General features: G+C 40.8%; 1 protein-coding gene across 2 annotated transcripts in view; it reads right to left on the bottom strand.

Moving 5' to 3' along the window:
- Positions 1 to 20652, bottom strand: part of pla2g7 (phospholipase A2, group VII (platelet-activating factor acetylhydrolase, plasma)) — a 41164-nt gene extending 20512 nt beyond the window's left edge. Inside the window, exons 1-4 of one of the 2 annotated variants that reach the window (XM_060917369.1) lie at positions 20372 to 20652; positions 20158 to 20219; positions 11843 to 11993; positions 3058 to 3208 (exon numbers count right to left, since the gene is read on the bottom strand). In XM_060917369.1, the coding sequence (XP_060773352.1) occupies positions 3058 to 3208; positions 11843 to 11941 (250 nt within the window). In that variant the 5' untranslated portion in view covers positions 11942 to 11993; positions 20158 to 20219; positions 20372 to 20652. The other variant, XM_060917370.1, reaches the window with a different exon arrangement.
- Positions 20653 to 21317: the final 665 nt, after the last annotated feature.

The following is a 21317-nucleotide window of genomic DNA, read 5'->3' as shown; positions in this document are numbered from 1 at the left end:
TTGATGGTGTCGTTCCAGATGTGTAAGCTGCCCATGCCACACACACTAATGCAACCCCATACCATCAGAGATGCAGGCTTCTGAACTGAGCGCTGATAACAACTTGGATCGTCCTTCTCCTCTTTAGTCCGAATGACACGGCGTCCCCGATTTCCATAAAGAACTTCAAATTTTGATTCGTCTGACCACAGAACAGTTTTCCACTTTACCACAGTCCATTTTAAATGAGCCTTGGCCCAGAGAAGACGTCTGCGCTTCTGGATCATGTTTAGATACGGATTCTTCTTTGAACTATAGGAGTTTTAGCTGGCAACGGCGGATGGCACGGTGAATTGTGTTCACAGATAATGTTCTCTGGAAATATTCCTGAGCCCATTTTGTGATTTCCAATCCAGAAGCATGCCTGTATGTGATGCAGTGCTGTCTAAGGGCCCGAAGATCACGGGCACCCAGTACGGTTTTCCGGCCTTGACCCTTATGCACAGAGATTCTTCCAGATTCTCTGAATCTTTTGATGATATTATGCACTGTAGATGATATGTTCAAACTCTTTGCAATTTTACACTATCGAACTCCTTTCTGATATTGCTCCACTATTTGTCAGCACAGAATTAGGGGGATTGGTGATCCTCTTCCCGTCTTTAATTCTAAGAGCCGCTGCCACTCCAAGATGCTCTTTTTATACCCAGTCATGTTAATGACCTATTGCCAATTGACCTAATGAGTTGCAATTTGGTCCTCCAGCTGTTCCTTTTTTGTACCTTTAACTTTTCCAGCCTCTTATTGCCCCTGTCCCAACTTTTTTGAGATGTGTTGCTGTCATGAAATTTCAAAATGAGCCAAATAAAATTGAGCTGTCATAAAATTATGAGCTGTCATAAAATTTCAAAATGTCTCACTTTCGACATTTGATATGTTGTCTATGTTCTTTTGTGAATACAATATCAGTTTTTGAGATTTGTAAATTATTGCATTCCGTTTTTATTTACAATTTGTACTTTGTCCCAACTTTTTTGGAATCGAGGTTGTATATGAGCGTTAAAATCAACCGCAAAGTTGGCATTCAAGCTGCCCCGCTAAGCCAGCCAGCCCTGGGTGGGTGACGTCACAGCGGGAACTGGTGCTATAGACCAAAGCCAGACTTGGCAGGCGAGAGTGATTGCAATGGTCTCTTCGTTTGGATTTATTGGAGATTCTTCAGATTCCTCGGATAGTAATACATCTGACTGTGATAGTCCTGAAATTAGAGTGTGTACACATGCTACTGCTATACACATAGAACTGTATCAGTTTGAACCATCGGAAAGCGAATAGTAACACATCGGCCATGGAGGCCCCCACCTTATGAAATAAAGCCAGAGAACAAAGCCGCCTAGAGAATTGGATGGAATTGAACTGACAGTCTCATGTGACTCTCATTAAAACAGGATAGGTGTTATAACTTATGCAACATACATGTACATGCATGCGTTTTCACTGATAAAACATAAAAGGCTAATTAAATAAATCCGATGAACTGAGACAATCACATTCTGAAGCAAATTAAATAATCTTATACCGGTAACTTAAACACACAATACAAGTTACATGTATTAATCTAAATGCAGGTAAACAACAAATGTTGTTTTTGTTATGTAACCAAATGAGAGTCTCATCTTACCAGTCTGCGTTCTCACTTCCTGAAGGCTGAGCTTGTGGCCGATTGTTTTGAAACAATCTGACTTTCAGTTCTTCGTTCATCCGCTTCTTCCATGTAAGGGTGAGATATTGCTGCTGAGGCAAGCATATCCAGCAGAGAAATCTGACGACTGGTCCACTCATTCTCCATTTTCTCCATACTGAGTACTCCGCCATTACTGCCCGGCTCACACACCGGGAGAACTGGTGCAACTGAACTTACTTTCCCTTTCTTGTAGTTTTCTTTTCCTTTAATTGTTGGTACTGCACCCTCTTTCAACACGGGCTTATAGCCAACGCTCCTCAACAGATCAGAGGTTTCGTATGGGTCCTCAGTAAAATGTGCAGAGCAGACAGACCACTTCATAGGTGCTCAATCCATGAATTTCTCGCAAAACGCATCCAAATCTTTGCAGTTTGAACATTCTTGGGCCATGAAGGCACCGTAAATCCACCTTCTGTTGTGTTGCTGCACCCGCCAGCAACACATCTACGCGGCATGGTGATAAATTAGCTCAATATGTAGGATCGAAGTTGCAGTTAGCTCTGTGTTTTAGTATAGTGAAAATGGTGATGAGACCGATAGCCTTCCTGCTGTGACGTCACAGATGTCAAAGGTCATTCACTCAGACTGCTACCTATATAAAACCACTTTAATCGTAAAAATTACTATATCAGATTTATTGTTAATGCTTAAAACTATTCCTATGCCATTCTTGAGGTCTCAAGGCATTTATAAACAAAAAGTGAGGCCATGGTTCTGCGTATCTCCTTTAAGTTACTGTAGCCTTCCTGTTAGCTTTAAACCACTCTTATCTACTGAACTCTCTGATCAGTAAGGCATTTCTACATGCTGCTCATTAAGTCTTTGCTGCTCACAGGATGCATACCATTCTGTGCAAACTCTAAAGTGTTGTGTGAAAATACGTGTGTTGATAAGATAACTGCACTGAACGTGCAGGGGTGTTCTTCTTAAAGTGGCTGGTATATAAGCGCTCATGAAAGAACTGCAGTGCATAATAGATAGTCTTTAAAATCAAAAATAATTCTTATCCATGGCTACAGCATAATTCCATTAGAAAACGAAAAAAAAAATAGTAAGAATGAAGAAACGCCTTTTATAAGCAGTGGTGTCCAAACTTTTAACCAGCAATGTCAAAATCTCTGTCTCACAATCTAGGTATATCGGTTAAATGTTGAATACATAGAGTATAAGCTTATAAATACTGTGTACACACACACACCTATCACTTAAGTACAATAGAACAGCTGCTGAATATATACTCAACATTCAGTAGGTGTTACTTCACAGTAACAAGTCTTTTCAATACATAAAGAGGCTAAAGATATTCATTATTGGTGTCTGAACAAAGAGCTTACCAAAGAGGTAGTTAAAAATTCTTTCACTCAGTGCTCGGCTCATTTTCATGAAGTCAGCAAGGCCATTGAAGTATTCTCTGCATGGGATCCAGTGTGGCTCATCAGAACCCTCTGGTGCTTGGCATGGATAGTAAAGTCTGAAGAAGATTCCCTGTAAATGCATGAATTTCTGTTTTGAACAGCAATCCAGTCACATACACTATATAGCCAAAAGTATGTGGACACCTGACCATCATGCCAACAAGTGCTTGTTGAACTCGAGTCATTCCAAACTTGTAACCCCAATTTGATATTATAATAAAAGTTCCACTCCTCTGTGAAGGCTTTCCACTAGATTTTGGGGTGTGGCTATAGAGGTGCGTGTTCATTCAGCTACAACAGCAATAGTGGGATCAGGCACTGATGTGGTGAGGAGGCTCCAGTTCATCCCAAAGGTGTTCAGTGGGGTTGAGTTCAGTCAGGGCTCTGTGCAGGACACTCAAGTTCTTCCACTCCAGCATTAACACATCATGTCTTCATGGAGCTCACTTTGGTGGTGTTTACATTAGACCGTATCAGCGGATCATCAGATTAACGTTTTTAAAACGATTCGCGTGCACACAGCAACGCCAATACACGATTCGCGTGCACACAGCAACGCCAATACACAGATACGCTAATCACATGACTAATTAGACGGCACGTCACATGATCTCAGTGCATATCGGGCATGCGCAAGTCACTCACCACTTGCAAGTGGAAGGATGGCAAGCGAACACCTTCTCCAGCAGATAAACACACCTGGCTGTGATGTTCATGTTCTCACTGAGTTTAAGCGCCTGAAGGAGGTAAATAAGTTGAAATGTGTAAATAAACCTCAGTGCAGCTCAGCGCTTCCTCCTGCGCTCCAAATCACTCCGCCCTGAACAGCGAGTGCCCTCTGGAGGGTGCGCACTCCGGCCCTGCACAGCTCACAGAGCACGTGAGTGAAGCGCACGAGCAGTGATTCGGGACTGAGCTGCTGTGTGTGTGTGATCCCAACGCCAGCGAATCAGGAAGGTGGATGTCACAGTGACGTTGTCCAATGACGACGTCAGCTAGAGCTCAGCACAGCGTTTCCTCGTTCCTCAATGTTTACACAGCACCGGATCAGATACGAACTGGGTTGAATACATGGGCCCTGGTGGATTCAAGTTGTTCCGCCTGTGGAGTCATTTCCCGGCATTTTAATGCGCATGGACAGTGCATCCGCGACGAAAACGAGACGGATACGGTCTAATGTAAACACCACCTTTGTGCATAGGGGTATTGTCATGCTGGAACAGCTTTTGGCCTTAGTTTCAGTGAAGGGAAATCTTACAGCATACAAAACATTCTAGACAATTAACAATTTGAGGCCCACATAATGATGGCCAGTTGTCCATGTACTTTTGCCATATATGGTGACCCAGATATAGTTGAGGGTTTAGGGGAATTGTTCAACAATAGCTCTCTGGAGTTTGAACTCAACATTTCATTAAAGGGTTCCCAAACAACCCCAAATGCATATTATGAATTTTCTACGACCCCAAACCTTGACCACCCTACATTCTGCTTTATTTATAATTTCATATTTGCTGTAACATTTGTAGATTTTATTGTGTCAGTAATGTGAGAGACAAAAGCCAAAAGGAATGGTCCTTGCTCAGGCTTACTGTCTAGTGCGAAAGGTGAGCTTACATGTCTTGACATAGCTTTGATAAGGGCACATCTCTTTCCACTCGTCACAATCCATTTCAACCAATATATAAGGAACTAGAAAAGCACTCGGAGAGCACAGACCTCCGCCAAGAATCCTTTAAATAAATCCGGGATCCAGAAGGTGATCTGGATCACCGCCAAAATTTAATGGCTTGTTACTTGTGCCCAGTCACACCTCTGGAAAAAATTTCAGAGCAATCCGTTCATAACTTTTTCCGTAATGTTGCTAACAGACGAACCAACAAACAAACAAACAAACCAATGCTACCGAAAACATAACCTCCTTGGCGGAGGTAATAATTCATGCTGGGATGGTGTGACATGGGCCAGAAATAAGAGCATTGCAAGGTTCACATACTCTGTGTACTTTATCAACCTCTGGAAGATTAAAAATTCACACACTATAGAGATCTTGCATGTGACGTCACAGCCGATCCAGATTGTGACAGACGCCGTCGTGTCGGTCAAACGCCATATTCCGCCTTCTACTTCTACTTTTACTTCTACCTTTTCTTCTGGAAAACCCTACTATATGCAATTCTACTACAACGGCTGCGGCTACAAGCTCTCCCTACCTGTGCACATTTTTTTATGTTTTTTGTGTGTATTTTTGCGTGTTGTTCGTCTGTACCGGACTTCAATATCCACTACAACCGTATGGACTTACTGGACATTGGTTTCCAGCAGAAAATGACGGTTTGTAGCGATTTCCATCGCATGCACAACATTCTGGACGAGAAAAAAAAAAAACATTCCGGACGAGACCAGATTGCGAGACCAGCGGGGTCTCCGTGGATTGTTATTGGAAGCAAAGCGAAGGGGGCAGCGCCGGGAGCCGAAGCAAAAGCGAGGCTACAGGCAGAGCCGGCCTGTTGACTAAGCTCAGAAAACAGCTACTCAAACCTCCACTGCCAAGCCTCTACCTCTCCAACGCCAGACCCATGTAAACAACACGGACAATTTGGAATTACCTTATTCTATAATCGGCTGGTCAGTGCTATACTCAATACTTAAGTGACTTACCCATCCAGTGAGGATCATTTTCTTGTTTACAAGATGCCACATCTGAGTCGCTGACAAATCCTGAATTTCTGTAAAGAAAACTGTCCAGAGATTTATAAGCACGCAGTGCTTCACCACTGAACAGCGAGAAAAAGTTGATTCAGGTATTCCGTCCAGGTATTCCGCTGGCAGTTCAAAATCCGGTCGTGAAAACTCCATCCGGAAAGCCATAAGGGTCACAAATCTGTAGATCGTTTATTTTAGACATATATCTAGTTATCTGTTCATTAGAAAAATGAGCCGTGTAGTCCGTCGGTTGAAATTGATCCATTCTGTACACGAGTGCAGCAGTATTCAGCGGTGTTTTTGACCGACATGATGGCGGTTGTGTACTTTCCGGTCACGTGACTGCAAGATCTCTATTGATGGCATGTTAGAGCCAAGTAACAAGGACAGCAACAAGCTCTGTTTAAAGCTGTCTTTAAAGCCTAAGGTTGTCATGAGCTGCATCTCAAATCTAAACTTTTACAATTTTACATTGAAATGCATTTACTAATCTAGAAGTGCCAAATCTAATGCTTTACAACTAATGTTAAATTATTAATATTTCTAATAATAAAAAGTCAAACAAATGAATAAAACAAAAGAGAAGAATGTGTGTTTTTTCCCCTCTCAAGACCCCATTTGTAAATCAAGCAACCCCACGTGGGGGTTAGTGATCTATTAACGAACACTCAGCCTTAACCATTGAGCTACCACTGCCCATTTGGTGTGAGCAGGGATGAGAGTGGGTGGTCACCAAAAAAGTAGAAAACAAGATGGCGCCCGAAGCCGGGGGTCTGGGAGGGATACCCCCCTCCCCAGGAAAATTTTGAAAAATAAGGCCTTACAAACCACTTTTCCTGCAATCTGAGCTGTAGTAGATAAAAAAAATCTGTTGTCTTTTTTATATATTTACATGAAAATATGTTTCAAATCAATAGGAGTATTGTTTGAATTCAAAATAAAATCACATTCTACATTCAAGGGTATGGTTATAATTTATGATCAACAAAAATGACAAACTAAATTCACATTAAACGTAAGTTTTATTAATTATCAAAATGTTCATATATTAAATAAAATTTCTTAGGGAGAAAAGGTCAGTCACCCTATGTCCTCATTAGTTGCATATGATTTCAAAAAGTCTTTTGAAATATTTAAGTTTTCAAAATGGTCAGCATTAAATTCAGATTTACTGACCATCATATACATGTTCAATGTATTAAATCAAACGAATGCCAAGTTTATGGGATAATGTCTGTGTACACTTTATACAATTATTTATAGTTCACAGTCACTTCTCATTTTCATTTAATCATTTCGACTTCTTCAGCCTTTTGGCCAAAGACAAAAGCTTGTCAGTCCTCTCTGTTTTTTATACCAGCATTGATTTCACGTACCTTCGCTTCGTCTTGCTTGTCAATTGTATTTGGCATTTTGAGTAAAAAAAACGATACGAAAGAGAAACGTATTTTTGAAGCGCAGCGACGATGAACATGTGCAAGTTTCGATAAAATAGAGCAGATGCGGGTACTTTTGTAAGAACTGTTATGATTGGCTTTTGTTCTCTCTCACGCTCTTGTAACAACTGTTATGATTGGCTATCATGCTCTCGCCAGCGATGTTTTGGCCAATTACATTGTAGATAACACGTATTCTACCGCGAGACTTAGCGAGACTAAAGATGGCGAAAATGTAAACATGTAACATCGTCGTACGCTTGAGCATCACGAAGGAACATACCCCAACCCCCCTCAATGAAAAAAAATCTCAACGGATTTGGCATAATATTGATTTTCGCTCAGAAAAAGCGGAAATCCGCCGAAAAGCGGAAAACTCTCATCCCTGTGTGAGAGAAACTAGGACTCTCACAAAGAAAGCAATGTTAGCACATGTTCCCACTTGTAACAGAGGTGTATGAATGATTACTAATCTGACTCGAGGCTGTACTGGACCAAATGGTTCATGTTCACACTAGCTCAGCATAATAAAGACTGCTCTACAAGACCAAAACACCCCCACCCACTCACAACTGCTTTGTACTCTTAGGTCTTTGGTAAACATAACTGATGACATGATATATAAATATGAAGTAACACTGTGGCACATGCAATACATATTTATACATGCTTTACACAATGTACATAAAACAATAAGAGCTAAATTTTCTTTGCTAGTATGAAGCAAAGGAAAGCAAGCAAAATAAATGATTGTGTAACAGGTAAAAAGTTAAATTACCAGTAAACCAATAACAGCAGCACCTACAGTTATATCATCTGTAATTACAGATGGGTTCTCCATTTTCCTCCCACCTCCCAAAAATAGTCCGGTGGTTAAGAGACCAAAAAAAAAAAAACCCACACAATATTGTGTAATTTGTGATACAAGCATGAAATTTTCAGTAAATAAAGCTTTTAATTACTAGATGCATATAAAAGCAAGACCCCTTTGGAATCTTACCTCTAACGCTATAAAGAAAGTGATTTTCTAGATGCTCAGCAGTCTTGTACTGCAGGCTCACAATTAGAATTTGAAGGAAATCTAAATGTATCTTTTTTCCTTCTTTCCTCCCCGTACCTTAGATATTTTCTTTGTTTTTAATCTTTTATCTAAACTTATCAGTGGAAGCATGATGTCTGAGTATCAATGGCTTGATAAAGTTGAAAGGCTGTGAGAAAAAGAAAAACTAGAAGAAGCTGAATACCCATTTTGGTCTGCTCATTTCGCATTGCTGCAGACCCAAGCACTGAGAGCCCAAGCTATTACTTCACTCTTACCACTTTTTGATGAAAATGTTCATACAATGGCAATGATTCAACACTCAATGAAAATAGCCAAGCAGTCAACCGCACATCTCAACCCTGAACAAGCACCGGTGATTGTGACGGATCAGCCGTTATTTGCACTTGCCAAGCAAACACAACGGCATACAGCAGATTTGTATGGAGAAGACAAATATGTGGTTATGATGGGTGGTTTGCACACAGAAATGGCGTTATTCAACATGATCAGACAATGGCTGAACAATAGTGGATGGGACAATGCACTGGTTCAAGGAGACGTTACAAGAGACGGAAGAGCTGATGGTATTCTTAAAGTGCCATTCCACCATTGGATGTATTCTTTGGCATAAAATACAATATATTTTGACAACATATATAAATGGTATCACTAGATAGAGAAATCTTTTAGCTTCAAAATGATATATCAAATATAATTTGACAACGACAAGTATATTAATTTTGCGACCAAAGTCACCTACCCTTTTAATTTTCGCGCGTGATGTCATCGGCAGGTTCCCCTTCTTGTGTACCACGTGACGTGTGACGTGGCACATATTATCAGCAATGGTGGATAGAACGCGATAAAAATAATACCAATAAATCTAGCTAACTGAAAGATTAACTCAAAATTTTTCGCAATTTTTTTGGCCCCCATATACGAGGAGAAATGACTCTCTCACTTTGGGGGTTTCCTGGTCTAAAAATAGACCGACACGTGGTACACAAGAAGGGGAACCTGCCGATGACATCACGTTTCACTACCGCGCGGAAATTAAAAGGGTAGGTGACTTTGGTGGCAAAATTAATATGCTTGTCGTTGTCAAAAAATTATGTTTGATATATCATTTTGAAGCTAAAAGATTTCTCTGTTTAGTCATGTTGTCATAAAATATATTGTATTTTATGCCAAAAAATACATCCAATGGTGGAATGGCACTTTAAAGCTTCCCACATCACTAGCACTCGTTATGCCCATCAAGTGAGTGAGTGTGCTTTATATGCCTTTCTTTGCAGTGCATATGATGAGTATATCGAGAGCAGAAACACTGATAACCCTGCTGATTTTGAAACTTGGAAGAAGACACAATGTAAAGATCACCCCCAGGGCTAGAATTTCGTGAAAATTTGCAGGAATCTGTTTGGATTCTCGCAAAACCGTTTTGCGAGAATCCTGAGAATCCAATAAAATTATTTCAACAACTTTTGCGTTTGTTGTGACTGTGTGTATGAGTTTGAATTTTCACAGGCAGTCAATTGGCCTCCAACTCAGCCCTCAAACCACAAATACAGTACCAGTTACAGTAATTAAAATACACATACTTACACACACCATCAAACTCATTATCACTTTATTTCACTCCTTAATCAAGTCAACAACTGAAGAATGGAGCCGAGGACAACGTCTTCAAAAGCCTGCCGCAAATACAGTAACTGTTACAGTGAACATTACAATACACAGAGTTATTCACAATAACAAACTCATCACTCAATTTCAATCCTTAATCAAAAACTGAACAACAGAGAACATCTGAATGTCAGAAACCTAACTGCACCAATGTGTCAGGGTCATGCCAAACTATCATTTAGTTTACTCTGCCTCATCACTCACAGCTGAGTCTGAATCATCATCACTACTAGCAACCACACTAGAGTCAGGGTCAGGATGCACAACGGCATACAAGTCAGTACTGGCAGAAGTAGAGCTTGCACTGTCTGAGTCACATTCTGGGGACAAGCCATGGAGGATCTTGTTTATGTCTTTTCTCATGTCAGTAACCTGTATTTGTGTGTGTTTATCATATGGCAGATTCTACCGTAACTGGATCCATTAACCACTTGAGTTCCGTGTTGACAAGAAGAATGATGACGAGGACAGCAACATCAAGATATATATATATATATATATATATATATATATATATATATATATATATATATATATATATATTATTTCAACTCCTTAAGCTGAATGAGCATGAACTCTATCTCCTCATTGCTCCAGAAGTGCACATTTCTACTACTGTTGTCATGCCGACCGAGGCTGTTGTGTTTCCCGCTTGTGGTCTCGTCACTCGTCACTTCCGGAAGGGGCAGTGCTGAAGTAAGTAGCTTGACTACGTAGCTCGATAGGGTTTACATGCACCAAGTAGATCTGCTACAATCGCATAATCTAGGTCGCGTAGCTCGATTACGAGAAATCCAGTTCGGTTCGATTTCAGCCGAGCTAAGGTGTTTCCATGGCATTTAGAACTTCGATTTCAGTCGAGCTACGGCAGAAATTCGATTTTCTCTATGTGCATGTAAACACACTGTATGTGTCAGCTCTGTGATGACCTGGCGACTTGTCCAGGGTGTACCCCACCTTTCGCCCGTAGTCAGCTGGGATAGGCTCCAGCTTGCCTGCGACCCTGTAGAACAGGATAAAGTGGCTAGAGATGATGAGATAATACAAAGCACAGGTTTTTTTATTCATGGATCTGATTTTCCATGAAATACCAATAAATTTATAAAGTAAACATAGAAATGCAGGTAAGATATTTTAATAATGAACTTCAGCAGTCCAAACATTCAATTGTTTTAGACTTCTTAATTTTTTTTTTATCCGTGATGTATCATCTGTATGAAATCGGTAACTGATCTGTAATATTCTGAAACATCTGTGACCAATCTGTAAATTATTAGCATCAGTGATGCATCTGTATTAAAATCCTTAACCACTCTGTATTTTATATCCTTTTTTATTATTATATTTTCGTGATCTATAGTCTATGACCTATGCGTGTTTTGTCAACCCCCAGAGTATGTGCATGGGTTGTTTTGAAGTCCAAGCTGTACAGTATGATCCAGAATAATGTGCTACTACTTGGAAAAAAACGTCCATGACTATTCCTAAGTTGCATGCATTTACAGTATTTACCTGAGTGGCAGGACTAACCGATATTATAGTCAGGATTATAGTTGTGGTGTGACCGCTCCAGACTGGAACTAAATTCAGGCATAGGTATAGTCATAGCTGTAGTTATAGGTATAGTTATCAGTGTTGTGGGACCGGGCCCATAGCCAAAACAGCATTAGTGAGGTCAGCCAAAAATCTCACAAAGGAACAAATGAGAGCGCGAGCAACTGAATGAATGGGTTGCTTCCTAAATGAAACTATTATACCTGCTTGTCCAACCCTATTCAGAACTCATTTGCATTTTAAAGGAGGAAGTGAGAGAGTTATTCACTTACTTACGTACCTGTATTGTGTGTCCCACCATTAAGTCTGTGCATCCAACCTGGTGTGGTCCTTTTCCTCGAGGAATTCCCAAGCTGTTCTGCCCTACTAAATTTCCCATTTAAGCAAACGTTGGCTGGTTCCACTTCCTCAAATTTGCCCAACGTGATTTTCTATCATCACAAGAAAACAGAGTTATTACACAACATCAAATATATTGAGATTGAGCCATATTAAACCAGGTTATTTATGATAATTGATTGATCAATGCATCCCTGATCAAACACTGACCATAATTTACTTGTTTTTAAGGCTGCTTGGTGTACGGTAATCGTGTCATATAGTGCCAGTATTATCCGGGCCACACTTTTTGGTGTCATTTTGAGGTTTGAATATATGGGATTATAAGCATTTTGGCACAACAGATATTGTTGGTGCTTCAATCCTGAGTACGAGTTACTGCCTGTGCAGTTTCACATGTTCCCCCTGTGCCCATATGTTTTGCCCCCCCCAGTTCTCTGGTTTCTTCCCATATTCTAAGGCCGAATCCCATTTCACCCCTTGGACCAACCCCTTGGCCCTTCCCCTCCATTTTGCGCGTTCACGTGAAGGGGTAGGGGTATCCCAATCCCAGTTAACGCGGAGGGGTAGGGGAAGGGGGAGGGCTTCTGTACCCCTCCAAACGGAGATTTTCCTGGAGCAGACTCCGAACGAAGGGGTTTGAGTGATTTCCCACAATGCCATGCGGATTTCAGCGAGATTTCATGCGGATTTCAGAAAGATGGCGGTTCCCGCGGCGAAAGATTGTCATAAATGTATTTTCTCCATTATTTACGTGTTTTAAGTTGTTATCCAGAGGAAACACGCCGCTTGATTCGCTTTCGAGCTGAGAATGAGCAGCGATTTCTGAAATCCAAGCTGCTGCTAAAAAGCTTTGGGAGTGAGTATTGTTTTCGGTTGCTTTACTGCGTACGTTTTGTTCTGTTATTCTCGCTTTTATTGTTTACATGAGTGTTCTGACACCTCATTCTGTCGGATGTGGTGCACGAAGCGCCAAAGATCTCCCATTCAGTGGTGTTAGTTAACAAATCACACCCTGCCAGCAGAGATTTCTGGCTCTGACTGTAGCGGCTGGTCGCAGCCAATGACGCATTTGGTTGCGTTTTGCTAACGTAAACGCTGACGGAGGTACCCGATGACGTATGCGATCGTTGAAGGGCTATCCCAATACGTAAGGGTTGAATTTCAAGCCCTATCCCTTGTAGCTCAGTTTCAAGGGGAAGGGCCAAGGGGAAGGCGGAGGGGGAGGGGTAGGGGTAGAAATTAGAATTGGGCCTAAGGCTATGATAAATTTTCCCTGCAATGAACACGTGTTTTAACACTCTGCACTATTAGCTCTGGATCCACTATCACCCTGACCAAAGATGAATGAATGAATGAATGAATGAATGAATGAAGACATGATTCATTCATTTAAACACGTACTGGCTAACACAACCTGGTCTCCTCTCATCAACATCAGCTGCATGTATTATGCTGTCATGTTTTATGTTGTACGAGTAAATCAGTCAAACCTTTTCTACAACTGTTATTGAGCCTAATTATTCCAGAGAGCAAAACCTAATCTTGCACTGCTTTGGATGATGTCAATTAGGCCTAAATGTGACATGTTGTACTTGAGTTTAGGTTGTTTGTTTATCTCATTTGTAAAAAGATACAGCGCTGGGTTCATATAGACCTGTTAAACCTGTCTTTCCAGACAGTAATGATTACAGTTTGGGAGCAACCATGGGCGTCGCCACCCTTCACAATTCTTCGTTTGGACCCCCCCCCCCCCCCCCCCACACACACATTTAACATAAAATATTAGTTCACCGAGCACCGTTTCTATTGCTTCGTGAAAGAATCCATTCCACTTGATCGATAAGAGAATACACATACCACTGAAAATCCACTCTGGGTTTTCCGGGCATGACCTACAACAACTCGCTGCATGCAAGTGAAGTGAATCTCAGTGCAAGCAGAGACATTTTGGTGCAAGGTGCAGCTGCTCGAAAGTGGAGGAGGTAACATCAGCCCCATTGCCACCTCACAATGTCTAGCTTTTGCTAAAATCTTATTCTTTTGTTATATGCCCTCAAAATTAACCTTAGGACACGTTAAATTAATGTTCAACTAAACAATGAAATAAGTTTAGCCTAATGGGGTATTCTTGGTTGATGATGAATTGTTTGCAATATTTGCTCCCTCCCCAGTCTATAAATCTAGACTAAAGACCAAGCTGTTTTCAGATGCTTTCTGCTAACTGATTAATATTGTCATCTTTACATGTTTTGAACTTTCTTAACTTTTACAGTCTCTGCATGTTTTAAACTTTACTTAACTTTTATTCTATTTTATTCTGCTGTTTTTTTTACTGAATTTTTACTTCATTTTATTATTTTATTGCTACTATTGTTTAATTCTTATTTTTTCCCCCATTTATTTTATGTAATTTTATTTTCTATTGTTTACTGTTTTGCTTTTACTTCTGTAAAGCACATTGAACTGCCACTGTGTATGAAATGTGCTATATAAATAAACTTGCCTTGCCCAGACACAATGGACATAAGGAAATTCTTTACAAAGAAGCAGAAAGTAAGTCAAAATTTCCCCACAGGACAGGGTTTTGTTTTTGTCCCAATAGAAATGTTAGTGCAGTTAGCTGGCTAGTCAATGTTAGGAGATGTATCAGCTAGCTTAATATTAGCCATCATTTAATTCAAACCCAGTAGGCCTGCCTTATTGTAATGCCAAGAATGAGGTCAAGTCTGCTCTGATAATATTTATTGATTCCCTGTTGTGATTTGAAGAACTTGTTTTGTCTGGTCTTTGCCAGTTTTCTGGAAAGTAACATGGGAAATCAGTGTATGGGGAAGGAATAGTAGAAAGGAAAGCAATGGAGAGAGACGGATATTATTCCAGGTGGATTGTGAAGGAAAGGGGGATAAAAGTTATGAAGTGGTAGAAATTGTGGTGGCACCAATGTAAGAAGGAGTTATATCTATAAATCTCTTTGTTATACTAATCTGTAAATGTTACTGTAGTACCACCATTGCATGTAGGTTGACAAAACTGCACTTGTTCATTGTGTGAAGTTCTCTTTTATATATGTCATTTCTTGACACTGTGTAATTTTGTGTTATGAAGACTGCATGATGCCATGTCATTTTTGTTACATCGCTAAATCGGAAAAAAGTCAAATGCACCCACTAAAGTCACTGTTGGTGGTTAACAAAATTGCACCTGTTCATTGTGTGAAGTTATTTTTTATGTGTCACCGTTGCTTGACACAGTGTGATTTTGTTATGAAGTTTGCATGATGCCATGTCATGCCTGTTCATTGTGTGAAATTATGAATATTCTTATTTTTAAACATACAGTTGTGTCACTATTGCTTGGCCCAGTGGCATGTTGTGTTACATCTAAAACTAAATAAAAAAGGAAACACAAAATAAAAAATAAAATGCACCCATAAAGTCATTGTTGGTGATAAATTGTGTCACATTCATCTCATTATCTTAGGCGTAGCAGTGGGTTTAAAAACAGGCTGATGAATATATGGACTAGTTGAATGAGGATTTATTGTTGAGTCTCTAAAATAGTCATTGAATTAAGTGACTTTTGTAGGTAAAATTAGGTGTTTAACAACCTGTTAAAAACACACCAGAATGCAGGAAATGGCATCTAATTAATTAAAAATTTTCTGGGAGAGGACCCCCCCAGTGTGTCCCCCCCACATTAAAAATGCTTCTGACATCCCTGGGAGCAACAATACATCACACAGCATCTCAGATTAGATCACACACCGCATTACGTTTATTTAACCCTTTGATGCAAAACATGGGGCAAAAGTTACCCGGCTGAGTTTTTATCTTCTATATCTTTGCAATAAATTAATTCCATCATTCAGCATTCAAGGTATTCCTCAATTAACTTGTTTTTGATCATCATACATCCTTATTTTATTTTTTCCTTTCTTACTTTTTGAATAAAAACCCTTTTTGTATCACTACCCTTCTAATGCACAACATGGGTCAAAAACGACCTGCATTCATTTTCCAGGTTATTTCATGTATGGCTGAGTGTTTCTATGATATACTTTTGAAATAAATTCATTTTGCCATTTACTTTTCCAAATATTATAATAATAATAATAATAAATAATAATAATAATAATAATTTAACTACTTATATTGCGCCTGTTACATAAAAAATGCTCACAGGCGCATTACAATATCGGAAAAATGTCAAGTATGAAAATCTAATTACATTCTATGAATATTTATAAATCTTACATTCTTAGTGAACAATAACTAACTGATAATAAATTACGAAATCATCACTATATTTGATAATAAAACGAAAAATAACTAATTATAATTTAAAACCTAAATGAAGACAAAAGCTCTATAATATTCTATCGCTTAGCAGTTATACGCCTCTTTAAACAGATGGGTTTTCAGGAGGCGTTTAAATGTATTTAGATTGTCTGTAGCTCTTATTTCTATTGGAAGAGTGTTCCAAAGTTTTGGTGCCGCAATTATAAATGTGCGGTCACCTAGAGTTTTCAGACTTTTAAAACTAGGTTGCTTTAGCAGAAGCGTATCTGAAGTAGATCTCAAATTATATCTAGTAATTATCTTAAATTCTATAAGTTCAGATAAATACAAAGGTCTATGCCGTCAAGCTGAAGAAGGAGTCCTATCGGGCCATGTTGACCTCCGGGACTCCTGAGGCAGCCGACGGGTATCGGCAGGCCAGGCGTGCTGCAGCTCGGGCAGTTGCGGAGGCAAAAACTCGGAACTGGGAGGAGTTCGGGGAGGCCATGGAGAAGGACTATCGGTCGGCCTCGAAGAAATTCTGGCAAACCGTCCGGCGCCTCAGGAGGGGGAAGCAGTACTCTGCCAACACTGTTTACAGTGCGGGTGGGGAGCTGTTGACCTCGACTGGGGACATTGTCGGGCGGTGGAAGGAATACTTTGAGGATCTCCTCAATCCCACCGTCATGTCTTCCACTGAGGAGACTGAGGCTGATGACTCAGAGGTGGACTCGTCCATTACCCAAGCCGAAGTCACTGAGGTGGTTTGCAAGCTCCTCGGTGGCAAGGCACCGGGGGTGGATGAGATCCGCCCTGAGTATCTCAAGTCTCTGGATGTTGTGGGGCTGTCTTGGTTGACACGCCTCTGCAACATCGCGTGGCGGTCGGGGACAGTGCCTCTGGAGTGGCAGACTGGGGTGGTGGTCCCTCTTTTTAAGAAAGGGGACCGGAGAGTGTGCTCCAATTATAGGGGAATCACACTTCTCAGCCTCCCAGGGAAAGTTTACTCCAGGGTACTGGAGAGGAGAATTCGACCGATAGTCGAACCTCGGATCCAGGAGGAACAATGCGGTTTTCGTCCTGGTCGCGGAACACTGGACCAGCTCTATACCCTTCATAGGGTGCTCGAGGGTTCATGGGAGTTTGCCCAACCAGTCCACATGTGCTTTGTGGATCTGGAGAAGGCATTCGACCGTGTCCCCCGTGGTATTCTGTGGGGGGTGCTTCGGGAGTATGGGGTTCAGGGCTCTTTGCTAAGGGCTGTCCGGTCCCTGTACGAACGGAGCAGGAGTCTGGTTCGCATTGCCGGCAGTAAGTCAGACCTGTTCCCAGTGCATGTTGGACTCCGTCAGGGCTGCCCTTTGTCACCGGTTCTGTTCATAATTTTTATGGACAGAATTTCTAGGCGCAGCCAGGGGCCGGAAGGAATCCTGTTTGGGAACCACAGGATTTCATCTCTGCTTTTTGCGGATGATGTTGTCCTGTTGGCTTCTTCAAACCAGGACCTTCAGCATGCACTGGGGCGGTTTGCAGTCGAGTGTGAAGCGGCTGGGATGAGAATCAGCACCTCCAAGTCCGAGGCCATGGTTCTCGACCGGAAAAGGGTGGCTTGCCCTCTCCAGGTTGGTGGAGAAGTCCTGCCTCAAGTGGAGGAGTTTAAGTTTACTATGGTCATGAGCTTTGGGTAATGACAGAAAGAACAAGATCGCGGATACAAGCGGCTGAAATGAGTTTCCTTCGCAGGGTGGCTGGGCGCTCCCTTAGAGATAGGGTGAGAAGCACAGTCACTCGGGAGGAGCTCGGAGTAGAGCCGCTGCTCCTCCACATCGAGAGGAACCAGCTGAGGTGGCTCGGGCATCTTTTTCGGATGCCTCCTGGACGCCTCCCTGGGGAGGTGTTCCAGGCATGTCCCCCCGGGAGGAGGCCCCGGGGAAGACCCAGGACACGCTGGAGGGACTGTGTCTCTCGGCTGGCCTGGGAACGCCTCGGTGTTCTTCCCGAGGAGCTGGCCGAGGTGTCTGGGGAAAGGGAAGTTTGGGCTTCCATGCTTAGACTGCTGCCTCCGCGACCCGGTCCTGGATAAGCGGAAGAAGACGAGACGAGACGAGACAAAGGAGAAAGACCATTCGCAGTTTTGTAAACTAGTAATAAAATCTTAAACTGGATGCGATAACTAATCGGAAGCCAGTGAAGTCTAAATAGAAAAGGAGTAATATGATATGCAGTAAATATGCAGTAAATATCTTGTTTTTGTTTAGCACAAATCATCATTTTTATTTTTATTTTCTTAAGTTATGAACAAGCACAGCTTTTGTAATTCTACATCAAGTTTACACACATGGGTCAGAAACGACCCGCATGCATTTACTACAGCGTTTGGTGGGAACTGTGAATTGTGCTTGTGTCAGACATTTCACAGCTCAGCACAGCGCCCTTTGCCCATCTAATACATGCAAGTAATGTTTTAAAATTGTTCTAACATTACCTTAGAAAAAAATTGATGATGTTTAGGTTACCTTGAGAGTGAGTAGATTACTTGTCAGAAAGTTACAAGTAATTACTATTAGCTACCGAGCTGTTGACATATTCTACTTTAGTTAGCTAATTTTATTGTAGTTGGCTTAGCTAACTACATAGTTAATAAATAAATAACTGGCCCCATTCACTGCTAAAGTAATTACTTGAAACAAATTATTATTATAGTATTAAGACATTTAATTTTAAGTCACACTTTGATGACCCACGTGTAGTAATATAAAAATTATTTTTGTTCATAAAGTAGGAAAGAAAAAATTAAATTAATGATGTGGTAATTCAAACAAGATATTTAAAGAATACTTGGAATATTCAACCATAAAATAAACTGATTTCAAAAGATAGAGCAAAGAAAAACTCAATCAGCATGAAATAACCTGGAAAATGAATGCGGGTCATTTTTGACCCATGTTGTGCATTAGAAGGGGTGCGCATGTGTTTTGTATCAAAGGGTTTTACAATCAGGGTACAAAGTTTGTGTCGCAGGGGTCCAAAATTCAAATTGATTCAAACTGGTTCTTGTACCAGTTTTTAAGTGAAGGACAAGTTAAAGAACAGATTTCAGGTAATTTTTTGACGTGTGTATGGTAGTTTTGTGTAATCTGCTATAAGACGGGAGAAACAAATGAAGTGATTCTCAGAGAGGACATGTTTTTTTTGACAATTCAGGATCCACTACTTCCATAGTGCTTTTAAATATAAGGCTGTAAGCTTTGTGTTAGTTGTCTATAATATTTATGTCCCAATATCATGACCACATTTTAGGATGAAAATCATTTTAGATATGTTATTTTATATTGAAAAATTAGCTGTCTCGGAGAGGACATTATTTTGACACAATTACATACTAATTTGATCAAAATAGTCTGAAAACTTACTGGCATTCAACATTAAAACTTAACTATGTTTCCAATTATATGGAACCAAATATGTTTTATGGTATAAAGAATGATTGAAGTGCATCCCTTTTGGAGCTACCTGTGGTCAAAAAAGCACTTTTTCTAAATGACACGAGTAATTTCGCTAAATATGATATATATTGCCATACAGTCACCAAAAATAACGTTATCACCAAATTTTTTTTTTGCATGGTAAATAGAGCTATCACAGGGCTACAATAAACAACCAAGTTAATTTAGTCAAGCCTTTTGATATTGAAGATAATAAGTGTTAAATGTGATTTTTAGCTTGCGTACCCTGATTGTAAAACAACCCTTAAGTAAATAAATAAATGTGAACGTCACGAAATGACTCAGCGAAAACACCATGTTCTTTTTCCCCCGGACTGTGTGAACAATATTAAAACCAGAACTGTTAATTAGGCTATAAAAAGTAAGACAATAAAGGTTTCCCTTTTCACAAGTGAAGTTTAGTCAACTTTAGGGTTTAGCCATCATCCTCCAGACTGTTTGTCATGTAAGATAAACGTTTAAAAAGTTACCTGATGCTGAAATGAACCCAGTCTTGTATTTTCTTGATCGCCGGCACTTTTGGGGAAATCTACTACAAGGACAGAGGACTACAGTCACTACCCCGAAACTCAGGTGCTCGCTGGTGATCAGATTCTTTTCAAACGCCTGGGTTTGCTCAGCGGAAGTCGATACAGGGAAGGAAAACAGCAGTGGTATTTTTCAACAATGAGCAGGTTGACCTACCTTGTATGTTTCCCGAACTTTACACTGTCAGGCGCTCATTCTACCGTGTTCGACTGAACTCCTTGGAAGTCGGAGCTCGGAATGACGAAAAACCATAAACGCCTCCATGTTCGTCTTCTGTTAGCTAACTGTGATGATAATGTATGTTTTCCTCCTTAAAAATAGGGAACTGTGTAGTCGATTTAACAAGAGAATATGTCTCTGTGTTGAATGAGCTAAAGCAAACATATATGCACTGAAAGGTAAGGAATGCGATTGTGTTTAATGTTGATGTGCGCAGCCATCTTGATTTGACGTCAGTTCCTGAACTCGAGTTGGGTTATTGCTAAAACCCGTGACACGGGCCGGGATGCGACGGGACGGACCCTACTTTATTGTCCGTATGCCAGAGGATAGTGAATTGTATTTCAGTTGTACTAAATGTAAACAGTGGTATCATCCATCATGTGAAGGACTGGAGCATAAAACCCAGGATGAAATTGACAAAGCAAAGAATTTAAAATGTATCAAATGTCAGAGCAAATGTGGAAGACCAAAGAAGAAATAAATATTAACACATACACACTAATTTGTTTATTTCTTTCTTCTTTTTTATTTCTTTTGATTATTCTTAACTAACTAGAGTATGTTATCCAAACTACACCATGACACGTGACAGGACAGCTAAGGTAAGATCCCCCGGGACGGGACAGGACAACTAAGGTAAGATCCCCCGGGACGGGACAGGACAACTAAGGTAAGATCCCCCAGGACGGGACAGGACAACTCCCCCGGGACAGGACAGGACAACTAAGGTAAGATCCCCCAGGACGGGACAGGACAACTAAGGTAAGATCCCCTGGGACGGGACAGGACAGATAAGGTAAGATCCCCCGGGACAGGACAGGACAACTAAGGTAAGATCCCCCGGGACGGGACAGGACAGATAAGGTAAGATCCCCCGGGA

This window comes from Neoarius graeffei, chromosome 3 (assembly GCF_027579695.1).
Source record: "Neoarius graeffei isolate fNeoGra1 chromosome 3, fNeoGra1.pri, whole genome shotgun sequence".
Classification (NCBI taxonomy): Eukaryota; Metazoa; Chordata; class Actinopteri; order Siluriformes; family Ariidae; genus Neoarius; species Neoarius graeffei.
Note: the sequence above shows the minus strand (reverse complement) of the source record. Positions and strands in the feature narration are given on the sequence as shown.